Source organism: Pongo pygmaeus, chromosome 8 (genome assembly GCF_028885625.2).
Source record: "Pongo pygmaeus isolate AG05252 chromosome 8, NHGRI_mPonPyg2-v2.0_pri, whole genome shotgun sequence".
NCBI classification, from domain to species: domain Eukaryota; kingdom Metazoa; phylum Chordata; class Mammalia; order Primates; family Hominidae; genus Pongo; species Pongo pygmaeus.
This window is the reverse complement of record NC_072381.2, coordinates 91,302,456-91,322,171: the sequence shown is the minus strand read 5'-3', so window position 1 is coordinate 91,322,171 and position 19,716 is coordinate 91,302,456. Positions and strand designations below refer to the sequence as shown.

Sequence of the window (19,716 nt, the reverse complement as noted above, 5' to 3'; positions counted from 1 at the left end):
TCCATCTCCTTTAGATGTTCTAGTTTGTGCACATAAAGGTGTTCATGGTAGCCTTGAATGATCCTTTGTATTTCTGTGGTATTGGTGATAATATCTCCCATTCCATTTCTAACTGAGCTTATTTGGATCTTCTCTCTTCTCTTCTTCATTAATCTCACTAAATGGTCTATCAATTTTGTTTATCTTTTCAAATATCAAAATTTTGTTTCATTTATCTTTTGTATTTTTTGTTGTTTTTGTTGTTGTTTGTTTGTTTCAGTTTCATTTAGTTCCGCTCTGATCTTTTTGATTTCTTTGATTCTGCTGGATTTGGGTTTGGTTTGTTCTTGTTTCTCTAGTTCCTTGAGGTGTGATCTTAGGTTGTATATTAGTGTTCTTTCAGACTTTTTAATGTGGTCATTCAATGCTATGAACTTTCCCCTTAGCACTGCTTTTGCTGCATCCCAAAGGTTTTGATAAGTTATGTACTATTATCGTTCAGTTCAAATATTTTTTTTAATTTTCATCTTGGTTTCATTATTGACCCAAAGATCATTTAAAATCAGATTTCCATGTGTTTGTGTAGTTTTGAGGGTTCTTTTTGGAGTTAATTTCCAGTTTTATTCCACTGTGGTCTGAGAAGATACTTGATATAATTTTTATTTTGTTAAATTTATTGAGATTTATTTTGTGACCTATCCTATGGTCCATCTTGGAGAATATTCCAGATAAGAGAAAGAAATAAAGGGCATCCAAATTGGTAAAGAGGAAGTGAAACTGTTATTGTCCATTGATGATATGATTGTATACCTAGAAAACTCTAAAGACTCATCCAAAAAGCCCTGGATATGATAAATGAATTCAGGAAAGTTTGAGGATACAAAGTCAATGTACACAAATCAGTAGCACTGCTATACACCAACAGTAACCAAGCTGAGAGTCAAATCAAAAACTCAAACTGTTTTACAACAGCTGCTCAAAAATAAAATGCTTAGGAATATATCTAACCAAAGAGGTGAAAGATCTCTGCAAAGAAACTTACAAAACACTGCTGAAAGAAATCATCAACAGCACAAACAAATGGAAACACATCCCATGCTCATCGATGGGTAGACGAATATTGTGAAAATGACCATACTGCCAAAAGCAATCTAAAGATTCAATGCAATTCCCATCAAAATACTATCAGTGTTCTTCATAAAGCTAGAAACAACAACCCTAAAATTTATATGGAACTAAAAATGAGCCTGCCTAGCCAAAGCAAGGCTAAGCAAAATCACAAATCTGGAGGCATCACATTACCTGACTTCAAACTATGTTACAAGGCTACAGTTACCAAAATAGCATGGTACTGGTATAAAAATAGGCCACAGACCAATGGAACAGAATAGAGAACCCAGAAGTAAAGTAAAATTCTTACAGCCAACTGATCTTTGACAAAGCAAACAAACATAAAGTGGCAAAACGACACTTGTATTAGTCTGTTCTCACACTGATAATAAAGACATACCTGAGACTGGGTAATTTATAAGGAAAAGAGGTTTAATTGACTCACAGTTCCACATGGCTAGGGAGGCCTCATAATCATGGTGGAAGCAAAAGAGGAGCAAAGTCATGTCTTACATGATGGCAGGCAAGAGAAACCGAGAGCCCAGTGAAAGGGAAAACCCTTTATCTAACCATAAGATCTCATGAAACTTATTCACTACCATGAGAACAGTATGGGGAAAACCACCACCATGATTCAATTATCTCCCACTGGGTCCCTCACATAACTTGTGGGAATTATGGGAGCTACAATTCAAGATGAGATTTGGGTGGGGAGAGAACCAAACCACATCATTGTGCACTTGACCCCTCCCAAATCTCAGGTCCTCACATTTCAAAACGAATCATGCCTTCTCAACAGTCCCCCAAAGTCTTAACTCATTTCAGCATTAACTCAAAATTCCAAAATTCAAAGTTTCATCTGAGACAAAGTAAGTCCCTTTCATGTATGTATGCATTTCCATACATCCTCTGAAATCTAGGCAGAGGTTCCCAAACCTCAATCCTTGACTTCTGTGCATCCACAGACTCAACAGCACATGGAAGCTGCCAAGGCTTGGGGCTTGCACCCTCTGAAGCCACAGCCCAAGCTCTATCTTGGCCTCTTTAGCCATGGCTACAGCAGCTGAGATGCAGAGCACCAAGTCCCTAGGCTGCACATAGCAGAGAGTCCTTGGGCCCAGCCCATGAAACCATTTTTTCCTCATGGGCCTCCAGGCCTGTGATGGGAGGAGCTACCTCAAAGATCTCTGACATGCCCTGTAGATATTTTCCCCATTGTTTTGGTGATTAACATTTGGCTCCTCATTACCTATTCAAATTTCTGCAGCCAGCTTGAATTTCTCCTTAGAAAATGGGTTTTTCTTTCCTATTGCATAGTCAGGGTGCAAATTTTCTGCTCTGTTTCCCTTTTAAAACTGAATGCTTTTAACAGCACCCAAGTCACCTCTTGAATGCTTTGCTGCTTATAAATTTCTTCTGCCAGATACCTAAATCATCTCCCTCAAGTTCAAAGTTCCACAAACCTCTAGGACAGGGGCAAAATGCCACCAATCTCTTTGCTAAAACATAGCAACAGTCACTTTTATTCCACTTCCCAACACGTTCCTCATCTCCATCTGAGACCATATCAGCCTGGACTTTATTGTCCATATCACTATCAGCATTTTGGTCAAAGCCATTCAACAAGTTTCTAGGAAGTTGCAAACTTTCTCACTTCTTCCTGTCTTCTGAGCCTTCCAAGTCTCTAGGAAGTTCCAAACATTCCCACATTTATCTGTCTTCTTCTGAGCCCTCCAAGCTGTTCCAACCTCTGCCTGTTACCCAATTTGAAAGTCACTTCCACATTTTTGGGTATCTTTACAGCAGCACCCAATTCCTGGTACCAATTCACTATATTAGTCTGTTCTCATGCTGCTAATAAAGACATACCTGAGACTGGGTAACTTATAAAGAAAAGAGATTTAATTGACTCACAGTTCCACATGGCTGGGGAGGCCTCATGATCATGGTGAAAGTGAAGGAGGAGCAAAGTCATGTCTCGCATGGTGGTGGACAAGAACGAATGAGAGCCAAGTAAAAGGGGAAATCCCTTATAAAACCATCAGATCTCATAAGACTTATTCACTACCAGGAGAACAGTATGGAGGAAACCACCCCCATGATTTAATTATCTCCCACTAGGTCTCCCCCAAAACACGTGGGAATTATGGGAGCTTCAATTCAAGATGAGATTTGGGTGAGGACACAGCCAAACCATATCAACACACTATTTAATAAATGGTGCTGGGACAATTGTCAAGCCACATGTGGAAGAATGAAACTGGATCCTCATCTCTCACCTTATACAAAAATTAACTCAAAATATATCAAAGACTTACATCTAAGACCTGCAAGCGTAAACATTCTAGAAAATAACATAGAAAAAAACGCTTTTAGATATTGGCTTAGGCAAAGAATTCATGACAACCCAAAAGCAAATGCAACAAAACCAAAAATAAATAGATGGGACCTAATAAAACTAAAAAGCTTCTGCACAGCAAAAGAAATAATCAGTATTTTTTAGACAACACAGAGTGGGAAAAAATATTCACAAACTATGCTTCTGACAAAGGACTAATACCCAGAATCTACAAGGAGTTCAAACCAGCAAGTACAAAACCAAATAATCCTATCAAAAAGTGAGCTAAGGACATGAATAAACAATTCTCAAAAGAATATATACACACTGCCAACAAACATGAAAAAATGCTCAACGTCACTAATTATTAGGAAATGCAAATGAAAACTGCAAAGAGATACCACATTACTCCTACTAGAATGGCCGCAATAAAAACAGTCAAAAAATATTAAACTTTGGCATGGATGTGGTGAAAAGGCAACACTTTTACACTGCTAGCAGGAATATAAACTAGTATAACCCCTATGGAAAACAGTATGGAGATTCCTTAAAGAACTGTAAGTAGATCTACCGTTGAATCCAGCATTCTCACTACTGAAGATGAAAAGAAGTCATTACATGAAAAAGACACTTGCACACACGTTTATAGCAGCACAATGTGCATTTGCAAAAATATGGAACCAGCTTAAATGTCCATCAATCAATGAGTGGATAAAGAAAATGTAGTATATATACACTATGGGTTGCTTCTCAGCCATAAAACAAAATGAAATAAGGGCATTCGCAGCAACCTGGATGGAGTTGGAGACCATTATTCTAAGTGAAATAACTCAGGAATGGAAAACCAAATATGGTATGTTCTCACTTATAAGTGGGAGCTAAGCTATAAGGACACAAAGACATAAGAATGATATAATAGACTTTGGGGACTCAGTGGGGAGGGGGGAAGGGGGGAAGAAATAAGAGACTACACATTGGATGCAGTGCACACTGCTCAGGTGATGGGTGAATCAAAATCTCAGAAATCACCACTAAAGAACTTATCCATGTAACCGAAAACCACTTGTTCACCAAAAACTATTGAAATAAGATAAAATACCAAAAATAAATAGAATTATATAACATGTGGTTCTTGTGACAGACTTCTTTCACTTAGCATATTTTTAAGGTTCATTCACATTGTAGCATGTATCAGCAGGTCATTCTTTATTATGGCTGAATACCATTGTATATTTTGTTTATTCAGTCATTAGTTGATAAAGCTCTTCTTACGCATTACTTTAGTCTACCATCTTCCTTGACTGCCAAATAGAAGATTGTTCAGCAGTTTTCTTTTACCCTCAGTTTTTCCTTATTCTTGAGTCCTCCTTATTTTGTCCTCAATGGTGCTGGAGGACGAAAGTCATCATTCTCTGTCTGGGTAGTGACTTTCAAAGCACGTCCTCTCACCCCCAACCTGCCCCAGGCCATTTGTATAATTGCTTTTGAGAAAATAAGTTTAAAAGCATTCTTTTTCATCTTATTAAGCAGATGTTTAGTATTTTTTGCAGGGTATATGGTTGTTCTTCATTTTAGTTTGTTCTTTGTTTTAAAACAATGTGCAGGTAGATAAGTGCTTGTTGTACACTCTGGAGAATCCTAACCTCATAAAATGGGAAAAAATACATATATCACATCAATCGCAGATATTTTAAACTGTCAAGTAACAATTCTCATGGCAGGAAATGTATTATACCACTGGGTGAAGTAAGTTATAGTCCAGAAATGCTTTTAATAAGTGGAGTAGGAGGTTGATACTTTGAATTATTGTTGTTTCTATTGTTCTTGATGTTACATGAAATTAAAATGTAGTCCTAAGGCTTTCACACAAGCATGTTCATAGGAGTAGTGACTAACATTTTGACTAACATTCCAACATATTCATCAATGAGTATTTACTAACCCTCTTTTTTTTTTTATAACCAGATATGGTATGAATTAAATAATTGTTCCCTCAATTAGTTTATGCTAATATTAACAGAAAGCTTCATCACACACAAAGATCTTTCACATAAATTTTATATATTAATACTGTGAAGCAGGTAGTTATTATTCCCATTGCATTGTTGTGGAAACTGAGAGCCAAAGGTTCAAAGCATCCGAGAGCAGTGAAGCCAGGATATCTGCTAAGAACTTTGTGATTTTGTTTCCTTTTTCTGCCTAAGAGCCATGACAAAGCTAAACAAATGGACTTAGAAAAAGGACATGTAATCTCTGATTGAAGCAACATCTTGTTGACAGTACAGTTGACCTTGAACAACACAGGATTGAGCTTCACGGGTCTACTTATATGTAGGTATTTTTCAACCAAACATGGATCGAAACTACAGAAACCTACACACAAGGAGGACTGACTGCGGCACTTGAGTATTCATGGACTTTGATATACATAGGTGTCATGGAACCAATCCCCAGGTATATTGAAGAATGACTGTATTCACTTTTCTAATGCCTTGAAATTTAGATGAAATTGGATTTAGTATTCATTTGACATCTTGTGAAATGACCCTAAGATATATGCAAACTCCTGAGTCCTTAGTTTCTCATGTTAATGTAATTTGCACAATTACTCCAAATCTCCTGCCTTTTAACTTTCCTCATCACTCCTTCATCATATCCTGATCCCTCTAGTCTTTGATGTACTTAAGCAATAGATCTTCCCTCAAGTTTTCATCTTCCCCCAAACCCCTCACACAAGAAATTAGTATGAAACAGACTTTACTAATAATTTGGAGAGAGGGATAGGACATTCATTCTAGCAACAAATAATTGAATACTGTACATTAGACATCCTTTTTACCAAAAGTCTTTCAGTCTCTGAAGTATGAGACGTTCCCACTGGCCTCTTTCTCTGTAACCTCTAGCTTCTTCATTTTTCCTGTATGTTTATGACTCTGCTCGTTTTCCCTTCTAAATTTTATGAACCATGACCTAGAAGCCTGCTTATCCCCACTTAAAACTGCTTCTTAATGTATTTTATTTTTTAAAAGAAAGAAAATTTTCTCTTTAAAAACTACTCAACCTATATATTCTTTGTCTTGCTACATGTATTATCTAATTCAATTATCATAACCCTGGGAAATAAGATACTATTATCCCAAATCTGTAGTGAGGTAATCCATGCACAGAGAGTTAGATAAGTTATCTAAGTTTCCACAGCCAGTCAATGGTGGAGCCAGGATCTGAAATTCTCAAGTATGTGTGGAGAAAGGATGTTAGAACTAACATCAGAAGAGTGTCTTCATAAGCTTAGAAATTTCTGTAATTACTTCTATTTCAGGTGACATCTGCTGTGGAAAATTATTCAGTAAAGTAGCTTTGTGGCTTTATTCAATCTGCTGGCAACATGATTTAGTTAAATATGCAACCTGATGCTGCCCTTTTATCTAGGTTGTAATTTGCATTTGGTGGAAGTTAATATGATAAATAGTGGAAGTCAAAGTTTTCCCTTCAAATATAGAGTATTTTGTATGCTTATGGATTTTTGTTTACATCAGGACTTCTCAACTCTGGCACTACTGACATTCTGGGCTGCATAGTTCTTTCTTGTGGGGGCACTATCTTCTGCATTATAACTGCAGCCCTAGCCTCAACCCACTAAATGCCAGAGGACCCCCCTGGTTGTGACAACCAGGAATGTTTCCAGATATTACCAAATGTACCCTTAGGGGTAAAGTTGCCCCCAGTTGAGATCTGTTACATTATATTACATACTCACCCAAGCTTAATATTAAAACATAACAAAAATAAAAATCACATTAAGACTGCCCACAATTCTGATAGTGATTTTAGCACTCTTGCCATTTGCCTGCCTCTAAGCAGTTACAGAAATAGCCATTCATTCTTTAGGCTAATTGAAGGTGCTCATGTATTATAGAAAAAACCGTAGAGCAAGAATGTATCATACATTGCTGGAATTAAGCTTAATCACTTGACTTAATTAAGACAATTAAATTATATGTTCAGCTCTCATTTATTTAGGAGATGATTAGTCTATTTTCCTTTCTTTTTTGTGGGTGCACACTGGATCTATGGCCTGTCTTTAACTTTCCTCATTACTGGAAATTGAAATCAGTCCACAAACACTTAGCTAGTGCTTGACATGTATTTTAAGTGCCAACATTTCAAAAGATAATGCATAGAAAGATTATGGAATCATGATGCTGGGGAAGGATGTTGTGAAGTCCTTTCAGAATCCTCTTCATTGTCAGATAAATGGTTGACCCATCTACAATAGGTTTAGTATGTTCTCTTTTCCTTAAATATCTCCAAGGACAGAATTGCTGCAATGTAAGTTTCTCATTCCAGACTTTCATTCCGATGGTTCAGATGATTCTCTGTATCTAAATATTAAAATTGCTTAAATTTCAGTCTGTTTCCTCATATAAGTTTTCTTTGTGAATATGTATGTATGCCCCATGACTTCAGAATTAGAAACAATTCTGAATTTGAGATACCTTGATCAGTATGTTGACTCTTTTTTTGCATAAATGAGATTTTTAGTTTTGGATAGCTTATTTATGTTTTTGATTCACAACCAAGAATAACTATAATGGTTTTAGTTCATATGCAATATGTATTATAATCTGTTGTAATTTAGTATAATGAAAATTGTTTCAAGTGTATTTATAGCAGTCATGACCAGAAGGGAAATCAGATTTGCCTAATCTAAGGAGAAGCAAAGATCTTCACTCATGTAGCTTCAACCTCAACTAGACTTTTCCATCTCACATTGTTTCATTCCATTTGGATAACTAGTGCTTTTGAGCACCCTGTAAGAATTATTTCTATGATGATATCAAAGAAAAGTGACTTCTTTGAATCAGAAACTTGGTTCTAACTCAAATATTCTAAGAACATGATGGTCTTAAAAACTATGGATACAAAAAGATCTAGAAAAAAAAACCTAATACATATGTATGTGTAATGAGAAACTACTAAGCAAGATACATAGCCAACTAGGAGTAAAAAAAACTAAAATAGGGCCGTTTCTCACAGGCTTTATTCAATGTCCAAAGAGTGATTTTCAAACATCCAGATTAATACTGTGAAGAGTTAACACATCATCTAGGGGGCAAGAGTTCAGATCCAGAGAGACTTTATCTATTCAGATTTGAAAGCAATCTTAAACTGACAGCTGATAAGGCAACGACACACTGCTATTCTTTAATTCAAGAACAAAATTGCATCTCACAGTGGGGTCATCCTTTTCCTTCTTATAGTGGCTTAAGAAAGACATATATAAATGACTAACAAGAAATACAGGTTTAACGGAGATATCTAAGTTTATAGTCTGTCCCTGGGAATTGGATGGCTTCTCCCGGTAAGTAGCCTCATGGCAGCCTCATCAATTTCTACTTTCTTACTGGGCGACAGCACCCCCCATCTAAAATGACCCTGCAAGGCAAGTCTGATATAATAGTATGCCTAATCTATTAAGAAAGCAGATCCACAGATGAACCCCATCTCCCAAAGGAAAATACATCCTCGCTGGTGACAGCACAGCTCTACTACCAGAATGTTGAAAGTTCCTTTTGAATCTAGCAACTGTAGAAGCCCTTATGAGAGAATATGTAATGTAAAAGCCACAAACTCCAACCTACAAAATCATGAAGGTATAGTCAAACAAATTACAGAAGGAAGGAGATAAGAGTTCCTGTCTAGACAAGACCTTTGTTATAACACCTGATTCCCTTTAATAGTCAATCAAGTTGTCCTGAATGTTCCAACCAAGATTTCTGAAACTAAGCACAGTGATTATAATTAGGTTATTGCCAGCATTCTATTTCTGCCTGCCAGTAATAAATCTCTAAGCTGATTCCACTTATCATGAAAGTCTTTATGGCACAAAACCACAGGTTAGTGAAAAACTCGTAAGGATAAAGCCGGGAGGTTCTGAGTCTCCCTGTAAACTCAGTTTCTTCCATTATTTATAGAGCCTTATCAAAGATAAACACAGGTGTAGATATGCTATAATGGATCCCTTAATGCTTAGCATCTTCCAAGGGTGGTACATGTATAGTGGTGCCAAAAACCAGATTGATTGCTTCTCAAAATGACAAGGTTTAGGACTTATGACTCAGCTCATTCCAGAGTATAAATGGGCATGTGTTACCTGAAGTAAAATTTAAAAGTGCATTCAAGTTACCATGATACATCTTTCAATTATTCATGACAATGCCAGGAGTGATAAAAGAGCTAAATAAAACTATAAATAAGCCTTTAAACCTCATTTTAGCCAACTGTTTCAAATCTTCTCTCATACAAACAACTTCAGCAATTTAGTAGAATTCAAATTAAAATGATTGGAACTTTTTATATTTCTTCCTTATGAATATGGTGGTAAGAGGACACGATGAAAATTATACCAATCTAGTAATATATTTTTTAAAAGTAAATATAAATAGTAAAATGCACAGAAGCAGAATATATAAATTACCACATTTTGGATTATCATTTGTTCCCTTAGTAACAGATCTAATAGCCTCTAGTAACTGTTGGTCTAAGAGAAATTAATAGAAACAGTCTAGAACTTAGTTAGGTGCTTAGAAAACAACTTTCTGATATTCTTGAAAAAGGAATCTTTGATTTGAAATCTAACATATTTGAAACTGAAACTAAACTGAAGTATTAAAACAATCATGAATAAATGCTAATGAATGTCTTCTGTTTTTTTTTTAAAGAAATAGATATCACATTAATCAATGATGACCATCAGTAAACTCATCAAAATGCATTTCTAAAGTTAGTAGCAAACTATAATATATAAAAACCTCCAAACTGAGCTGTTTCTAAATTTGGTATGTCTGGCAAAAGCATGCTGTATATTTAGCCTACCTGACATTTTCCCTATTTGTTTTACCCTCTTTCCCACCTAAATGATAACATATAAGTTCACCTATTTTATGTGCAAATGGAGTCAGTGTAAAACACATCTCAGTGGTAGCCACAGAGTGAAAAAGAAGAAAAAAAAACACAACTCCTTAAGGGAGTATAAAACTAAAGGAATGGCCTCATGACTACCTTAATACTTTAAAAGAAGAAAGGAAGTTGATTAGGTGAGATTAGGGGTCACTGGGTGTACACAGAAAGCTTTTATTATTCTTAGCTTTCTTAAGTGAACCACACATTTATACTTGGAAATCATTTGTAAATGTGTAATCACTTCTAATTTTGCTACAAGACGGGTGAGTGGCCTAGTAAATTAGTTTAACCAATTTCACATATCAGACCAGTAACTCACTAGACTCTTAGAAAATTGGGATACTTCTAAATGTCTCTGAAAGAGCCCTCATTAAAGTATCCAGTGTGTCCTGCCTCCTTGAATTAGCCATTCCCCATTCACATGACAGGTGTGAGAAAGGATACCAAATTATGACTCGGGGTAACAAAGTACAGACACTATGTTTTGTTTATCATTTAAGTCTTTCTGTTTACTTAAAAAATGCAGTGCTTTTTGGACAGGGCATGATGGCTCACGCCTGTAATCCCAACAATTTGGGAGGCCGAGGTGGGCAGATCACGAGGTCAGGAGATCGAGACCGTCTTGGCTAACATGGCGAAAACCCGTCTCTACTAAAATACAAAAAAAAAAAAAAAAAAAATAGCCTGGCGTGGTGGTGCATGCATGTAATCCCAGCTACTTGGGAGGCTGGGAGGCTGGGAGGCTGAGGCAGGGGAATTGCTTGAATCTGGGAGGCAGAGTTTGCAGTGAGCCAAGATCACGCCACTGCTCTCCAGCCTGGCTGAGCGAGACTCCATCTCAAAAACAAAAAGCAGCGCTTTTTGGATCATTCTCATCTATCATATGACATCACATCCCTTACTTTTTTGACTATTGTGAGTACATTGAATTTCCAGTGTTTAACAGCCTGGAAAAGATGTTTCATGTCAAAATTGCTATTTCTCAAACACAATCTGGCTAAGTGATTTTTAGCTATTCCAATTAATGTGAAATACAACCTTTTGTTACCAGCACTGATTATTCATATATACAAATAATTTATATACATATATGTATAATTTATACCTAGCTTATCAAAAAAATAAGTTAAACATGAGAAAATTAGGCAAACATAAGATAAGATCAGGAAAATAAGTTTGAACCAGAAGTGAGCTTGTGCACAAATTTTAAACTTTGGAGACTTAACACAATTCTGGCTGTAATGCCATATGAAAATAGGAAACATAATTTGTTAGAAAATTAATTGTCAGTAAATTGAAACAGATCAGTGTTATATGAGCATGGCTTTTCAGGAAAGAAGTGGCAGTACAACTGAGTATGGTGGTCATGGCAGTGAAGGGTTATTCACTCTTTCCTATGGGGCGAATATCTGATCTTTATAAATTAGCTCTGATGTAATGGGTCCATAGATTTCCTTTAAGAAACCACTGAGCTAAAACAATAGTCCTGATGTTCCTCCTTCTTTAAAAAAAAACTCCAAAACTGTCTGGTAGAATTCTTAGTAGTGGTTTTACTCGCATGGCCCATAGGTTTCTTTCTACTGAAAATGTTTAATTATTAAACCCAAAGAGTCAGAGAAATAGACTTGTACAAATCATTTATTTATGAAAGTTCTTTAGGCATTATTCCTTTTGCTTGTAGATCTATTAATATAATTGACACTAGATCTATAGGTCAAGAAAATTTTATAAAGCATTGGAAAATTGGTACATATTATTCTTTGGAGTCTCTACCACTAGGCTGTAAGGGCTGAAGAAACATTACATCAAATGTTGGCCAGACATAGACAAACGGAGAAAAGTACAAAGCCATTGCATTAATCTAGGAAGATTGGTATGATTTTCTGAGCTTCTATTTTCTTCTTTGGATGTGATCTAAAAGGTTCTCTCCTCAACCCCCCATAGAGAGGGAATCTGAAGACAGATTCTTTCTCCACTGGGGGAGGGGAAATTAAAAACCTCTATTACCCTGTATTGTTCTTGGTTAGTTTCTGTAGTAGATGATGGAATATTGTGCTTCAGTGTCATCTAATAAATCTTACCTCCATATAAATTATAAGAAAATAATGCCAGTGATAAGAGCAAGCATTTATTAAGCATTTGCTATGTGCAGGGCACTGTGTTAAGAATTTATCTCACTTAATTTTGACAATCATCCAATGAAATAGGTGCTTTCATTGTATCCATTTCACTGAGGCAAAGAGAAGTTAACCAATTTGCCCAAGGTCATAAGGCCGGTGAGGAACAGAAAAGAGAACCAGAACTAAACTTTTGGTCTATCTTTAGATGATTTATAAATTTTTTAACCTCTGTGTGATATTCTGTCCTGTCTCTCATTCTTGAGTGGTAGATGAAATTTCTAGGGGCATAGGTTTGCCACTGAAAAAAAGGAAGGAAAATGCCATGGGAACTATCTGAAGCTTATGAAAAGATGAATTTACTGGACTGATTTTGATGGGGAAGAATTTTCTTTCCTACAGTCAAGAAGCGAACCATGAGAAAGCTAGAATATTTGGCCGTACCTGTGTAAGCAAGTCTTTTTAAACCTTTTGAGTTGTTGAATTTGTTCATTCCTGACTAGTTTCTTTACATACAGACGGGCATGCATACACCAGTCAAAAATAATGAGGAGATTTTTATGAACTTTTATTCTAATTACTGCAGAATTCTCTCTTCATTGATACCATTTATGTGAAATGGTTTTCAGAGTAGGATAATGTCCTCTGAAGGGTGAATCATGTACCACTAGTATATGGATTAAACTTAAAATGTAAAATATATATATTTAAGATTTTATCTCCATAGTATTTGATAATAATTAATCAGCACATTAAACCTCAGTTGTTACAAAGATTATTGCCTAGATAAACCCAGGTTGATTTTAAAAGGGAAGGAGTGAATTTAATGTCAATACTCTAAAAGGTTAAATATTACAGGTAGCACACAAATAAAGGAACAATTATGAAATCAAAGTATAAAGGCCTGAAGTTTGGCAAACACTGGAGGAACATAGTTCCTTTCAAACACAAGCTAACTCTCTTGCCCAGCATTAAGCTTCTCTTCTGTAGACCGTGGATAAATAACTTGGAGAAAAACAGAAGAGGCGAAGTCAGTCAAGAATGGACTGTGTTGCCTTTTTATTTCTACCTTGATTGTGTTAGGCGATGAAATTCTTAGTCTACATAGGTATGACTTTCAAAAATATGTATTTTTTTTCATTTCTCTCAGGAATAGCATTTGTTTTACTTGTAGGTAACAATGTATACCCAGTATGTGGTGTTTCCTTGGCTTTTACTTCCTTTAGCATTTCATTTTCCAAGTCCTTTGTCGAACATAAACTGTCATAACACAGCTTTCTTTTTCCTCAACCCTTGTAGTTTGTTTTTTCCTACAGTCAACGTTGCAGAGCTGGGAAGCAGATAAGACAGTCTTGGCCAAGTCAGACAAGATGTTTTAAATAAAAAGATACCACGAGCAGAATTAAATAATGGCAAAGGGTCAAAGTAATTCCCCTCTTCATAATAGCTGCCTTACTAATGAGAATTTTCAAGTATGAAGTGTGCTGTAGAAAATGTACCACTTACTCAAGTATTCTTTCAGATTCAAAATTACGTTAAAATTGGAATTACCGTGGTTTACTAATAACAGATTTAGAATAATGTTATGTTTGCCTGTTTGTCTCTATATTTTCTGATTGTTTCTTTGGATCTCATATCAAATCTTTTCAGTAGTAAATTTAAGAAAATATGTCCTTTTCTTAACTTCCATATTTTGTTTTATTTCTCGCGTTGCCTCGTGGTGACTTTGTTTTAATTGGTAACTGCATTTTTACAAATGAGCTTACCACTCCTCTTCACATTAAAAATGCAACAAATGAAGCATGAGAAAGAATTTATATAACATGTTTTTCCCTCCTCCTTTTTAGATGGTAAGGTTGAAGTTACAAAAGAAGGTGTGAAGTTGTGTACCATGGGTCCAGGAAAAGTGTTTGGGGAGTTGGCTATTCTTTACAACTGTACCCGGACAGCGACCGTCAAGAGTAAGACTATTTTCTTATTTTTAAAATATTTTCAATGTCTTTTCCCTAGGCCTTTGAGATGTTGATTAAAATGCCCATTCATTTAATCTTTATAATTTTATTTCTTTGTATTTTAATTTTTGCCCTGCAATATAGCTGATGTATTTGTTTTCCTACTAAAGGTGACTGTTAACAGTCAGTTTTGTATAAATTACATTTTCTTGCTGACTTCTGAAAATTATCCTGTAATCAATAAATTCTCATAATTAGGATTTTTAAATGATATAATTTTATACATTTGAATCAAATAAGAGCAAGTCCTTTTCTTTTCTCTCTTTATAGTCTCAGGATCATATTTAAGAAATTTTTACATGTCTGTCTATTTTGGGTTATATTCCTCACATAAATTCCACTTGTTTACTCAGTGGTTTAGAAAAATTAAGAGAAGAAATGTCCTTCATCTCATTCAAACGTCATTGAGTAAGATATCTCCTGAATTCTAAAACTGCATCTGAGTATATTTTTGCCTTCAGCTGCTCATCAAGCTGTATATTATAGCATTTTTCTTTTCTACTGATTGAGCTTATTTTAAATCAGAGCAATAAAGCAGCTTGTTTCCCTAATTTTACATGTATGTGTATATATGATTTCTCTAGCAACTTTTATTGCTTGGCAGAAGCAGCTGCAATAGTTAGAAGGAAAAAGATTTTTTTTAAAAAAATCTGCTTCCTGAGTAAGTATATAATGACTGTGTAACAAACAACTGAATTCAAAAGTCAACAATGTAAGGTTCATTGCATCTTTAGGCAAACGTGTGTATTTCATGTTTGAAAAGTCTTTCTGACACATTTTCCTGTGGTTGATTTCAGTCACAGATTACTTTGATTAGGTTTTTGTCATTAAAAAAATGTTATTGGCAAAATGACAAGTACATTGTGAATTTCAATTAGTTTTATCTGGATCTCATTGACTACTTTTTGTATTAGTTTTTTCCTTCAGAAGTATAGCATATAACTGAAAATACAACAATGAAGTTGGATTTAAAAAAACATAAGAATGCATGGCCAACTGGAATCCCGGAAATTGTCTTACACGTCTTATTAGTGAATCACCTTTTTATTCATTGGATTCACTGTAACACCAATAGCAAATGGGCCCCTTTTAGGATGAGTCTTCCTTGGCATTTGATTCTTGATCTCTGAAAGCATAGGACTCTTTTGATTGATAGATGCTGCCATGTTTTTACTTCAAGTGATCATTCAATTACATAGCTCAAAGAGTGAGACTCAGTGAACCATAATAGAATCTGCCACAACTTTAACTTACTTAAAAAGAACCTTAACTATAGAAAGAATAGTCATGGCTCCGTTAAGTGAAACAATTTTTACAATCATGCTTCATTTTCATGAGAAATATATTCCTTTTAAGATAAAAAAGACCAGAATAGCATATTTTGATGATATCTCAGAATTATAAGTATTTTTTTGTTTTAAAGTATTTAAAATTTTTAAATATTTCGGGCTTGTACACTGCTTGATACTTTAATCTAATTGAAACTACAAAATTTCCAAAAGCCAACAGTTGGTAATAACATGGTAGTTAATCTTATGAAACATGGAATTTTTATTAAAGAAATATTTTAAATAGTTTATTTACACGAATTTTACAGCAAAGATTTTTAATAAAATGGTTTGTTTGCTTCATAAACATCAGTTTTCTTATTAGAGTTCTATATAATGATGTTCATCTGCATTAACATCTATTGTACTCTGATTTGGCAAATTTAAATAGACACTATGAATCTAATTCAACAAGAAGAAACTAGATGTTGAATGCAAATTATAAGCCTAACTCTTTTGGGGTCAGAACATCCATCTTCAAAGAAAATGAGTAATGGGACATGTTCTTCTTTAACACAGACTCAGAGAAAGCTCAAGAATGCTTCTGTGCGTGTGTGTGTGTTTGTTTCTTCACAGTGCCTACTTAAGATACAAAGGTTGTGTTGACAAAAGAGCCTAGAGTTGGTGATGTGCAAATATATATCTGCATTTATAGGTACAGAGGTTTTGTGCATGAGTCAGAAACAATATCTGTGCGTAACTGTTTCTTCCAAATGTTTCATAAGCACTATGAAGTATGAATAATGATTCATTATTGTTTCAGGACTTTTTTGTCCTGCCACCCCTGCTATCCAGGGAGATTGTACTTGTGACTGTAGGCCTCAAGCACCATTTTTTTCTATATATTTGAATTAAACCTTCAGGCTGGATATGTTATGATTCTAATTAGATCACATTGTGGATGCTACTTTTACAAAATGACTACGTAATATAACTCCCAATGCTGTCTTATTCTTTACATGTGATAAAAACATGTCTTCAAATTTATTTGGTTTTTAAGATTCATTTATTTCGTAGTATTCAAGATTATATCAACTTGTCCATATTTTCCCGTCATCGTGTCATTTGGAGTATCAAATGACAAGAGTATTGACCATTTGGAGTATCATTCAAAATGGATTCATCCACTTGGGCGTAATAGTCTAATTCTGAGGGGAATAATTTTCTACACAATAGCTGACCAATCCTTGCTTCTTCTTTCTTACATACCTTGGCTTTTGACCTCCTTAACCCTAACATCACCCACTTTCCTTCATGATTGAAAATGTTGATGATCCTTTCTCTTTCTATTTTCCTTGATTAGCCAGAAAGTTATCTGACATCTTAATGCATTTTTATTTTCACAGTGGTAACTAAATCCTAGGTAGCATTCAATAGTTTTTCAATGTACATTACTTGTTTCCTGTTTAAGAGAGCAGTTTTTGCAATTGTATCGGGCTGTGAATAAATACATTTCAGTGACTTCACCAGCTAATGAATATGATCAGAACACCTGTGGTTTTTTTCTAAGCTTAGGTTATCAAGAAGTAGTTTTCTTATTAAAGCTCTAGATTGACATATGCTATAAAATATGATTATGAGCTTGTTCATAGTGATCCAACAGAAAGAAGCACCATGGTAGTTTGAAGCAAGCTCTTTGGTTTTCATCTGGGAAAAAATAAATTGGCATTCTTCTGAAAATAAATAACATTTATTTTCAGTGGTTACCACGATAGCACTAGGAGGAAGATCTGATAGCACCAGGAATAATATTTTTAAAAAATCAAAACCACAGTGATATAGAAAGAAAAAAGTCCTGGTATGATTCAGATCTATATTCATAGTCTGCTCCTGTCTTATAAAATAACTATTGATTTTTCCCTGAGGAATGAAGAAATAAAAATATATAAAATTAACATTATATTGGAAACAAAAATTTAACAACAGTCTTGAGTTTGTTCATGGCTTAAATAGCCTCAAATTTTCTTTATTAACTGTGCTCTGAAAATGGCCACTTTGTGTCTTTCCAATCACAAACATTCCCAATGGCATGGGGATGGGAAAAGAATCTCTCGTTATAGGTGGGTTTCCACAGCACCAATTAATGTTTTCAGTATTGTTTGATTTTTTTTAAACATTTTATCTAAATATTTTGAAATTGTGTAGTGAAAGGAGTTTTACCATCCATTTTCAACCCCACAGGGGCAAGAATGTCTCACATGTTGTTTGAATACCCCTTACTTACTCAGTCCCCACACCTGGAAGCAGATCATTATCACGTTTTCCTAAGGTGTCACTCCCGGGTGTGATTTCACTTTTACTACCCTCACAGCTACAGCAATATCAATTTGCACTTACCCTGGGCCTTGCTTCTGTGCCCAAAGTTCTTCAAAATAACAAAAATGGAGAAGTTGAAGTTACTGGAAACCTAAAGGGAAAAGGTGTTTCATTTACAATGAGAGGGATTCAGTAACACATGTTGAACTCGAGTATTTTTGCCTGTAAACATTACATTGAAGCCCTACTTCTCTTACTTTGAGTTTCAGCTCAGAGTGCCTCCAGACCTTTGGTCGTGTACTATTCAAATGGTCTCATTCAACTAAACTCCAATGAAACCCAATAAAAAGCACTTTTCAGGAAAACATCTTGATGCCTGATCAATATAATCACCACAGAAAGTTACCTACAAAGAACATCTATGGTGGGTGTGGTAGATATTTTATGACATTACTTGGGCAAAATATCTGACTAATTATTTCTCCTTAAATTGTTAATAACAAGTATTTAATTTTTTTCTTTATTAAAATACTTCATTATTAATGCCAAAGAGCCTAAAAAGCCTACAAGAAATCTGGCAAATTGATGACTTTAATAATATCGGGTAAAAAGCTATTTTTCTGCCTTGGTTTGTATATTTGTAAGTTTACATACTCAAACTTTCCTAGGATATTAGTAAAGGGGAAGTTGACTAAGATATTTTACTAAGTGTCACAGACGTTTTAAGAACAAAGTTTAAAGGTCTGGAGTTTTCTGTTTATTTTTGTTTTTAAAATAAATTTGAGTCTGTGTAGTGAAATGGCTTTACATTCCCTTGCAGCTGTTTTAAGCATTACATTATTCAAACTGTATCAGAAAAATCTGCTGACTGTCAAAAACCTAAATGATGAATGAGAATTAAATAATAGGAGATTTGATTGATTTTTTTGCTGTAAATACTTTTACATGCTATAAAAATAATGCCTATACCTAATACATATGCTCTATATCTCATTCATCCACACTACGCTTTTTATTGGTAAAGGAACAAAAGACACGAATGCCAATTTTTACTGTTAATGAAAAGGAGTCATTGATGAAGTTCTTATAATAGCTGCAAACCTGGGAAATTTCTTAAGATGCCTAAACCAAGAAGTAAGCAATCAGATACTTTTTTAGAAAATATCATTGTAGAGCACCATGAAGTATTAGATTTATGATAAAGACACATCCACACGTGAAAATGAAGCAACACTGTCCGTCAGCACAAACAATTACTAGAATACCGTTATTCCTGGGTTTTCATGAGCACAAGTACCCAAGTACTGTCATGCTTGCTGTGCTATAGCAAAAGAGCAGAAGAGATAACTGGGCTAATGAGACAGTCTCTGTTCTGCCTTTGAGAGGTAAGTTAAAGAGAGGCATGTTTGCTTTCTCCCAGTTTAATACATGCTTTTTACCAAGAATCCTGAAAGAAGGGGAAAAGACACAAATTAAGTTTGGGCCAGTGATGAGTAGAAACATGACCCTGGTTGTGGAAGGGATAGTTAAGTGACTTCCCATGAATTTTATCATCGCGGACAATGAAGCAAACATAGTATATTTTGACAGCATCTTGGGGAAGTTGGTACACT

At 35.1% G+C, this 19,716-nt stretch overlaps 1 protein-coding gene across 2 annotated transcripts in view; it reads left to right on the top strand.

Moving 5' to 3' along the window:
* Nucleotides 1-19,716, top strand: part of PRKG1 (protein kinase cGMP-dependent 1) — a 1,321,998-nt gene that overhangs the window by 472,615 nt on the left and 829,667 nt on the right. For both annotated transcript variants that reach the window (XM_054503395.2, XM_054503394.2), the window contains exon 3: nt 14,355-14,468. In XM_054503395.2, the coding sequence (XP_054359370.1) occupies nt 14,355-14,468 (114 nt within the window). The remainder of the gene's footprint in view (nt 1-14,354; nt 14,469-19,716) is intronic.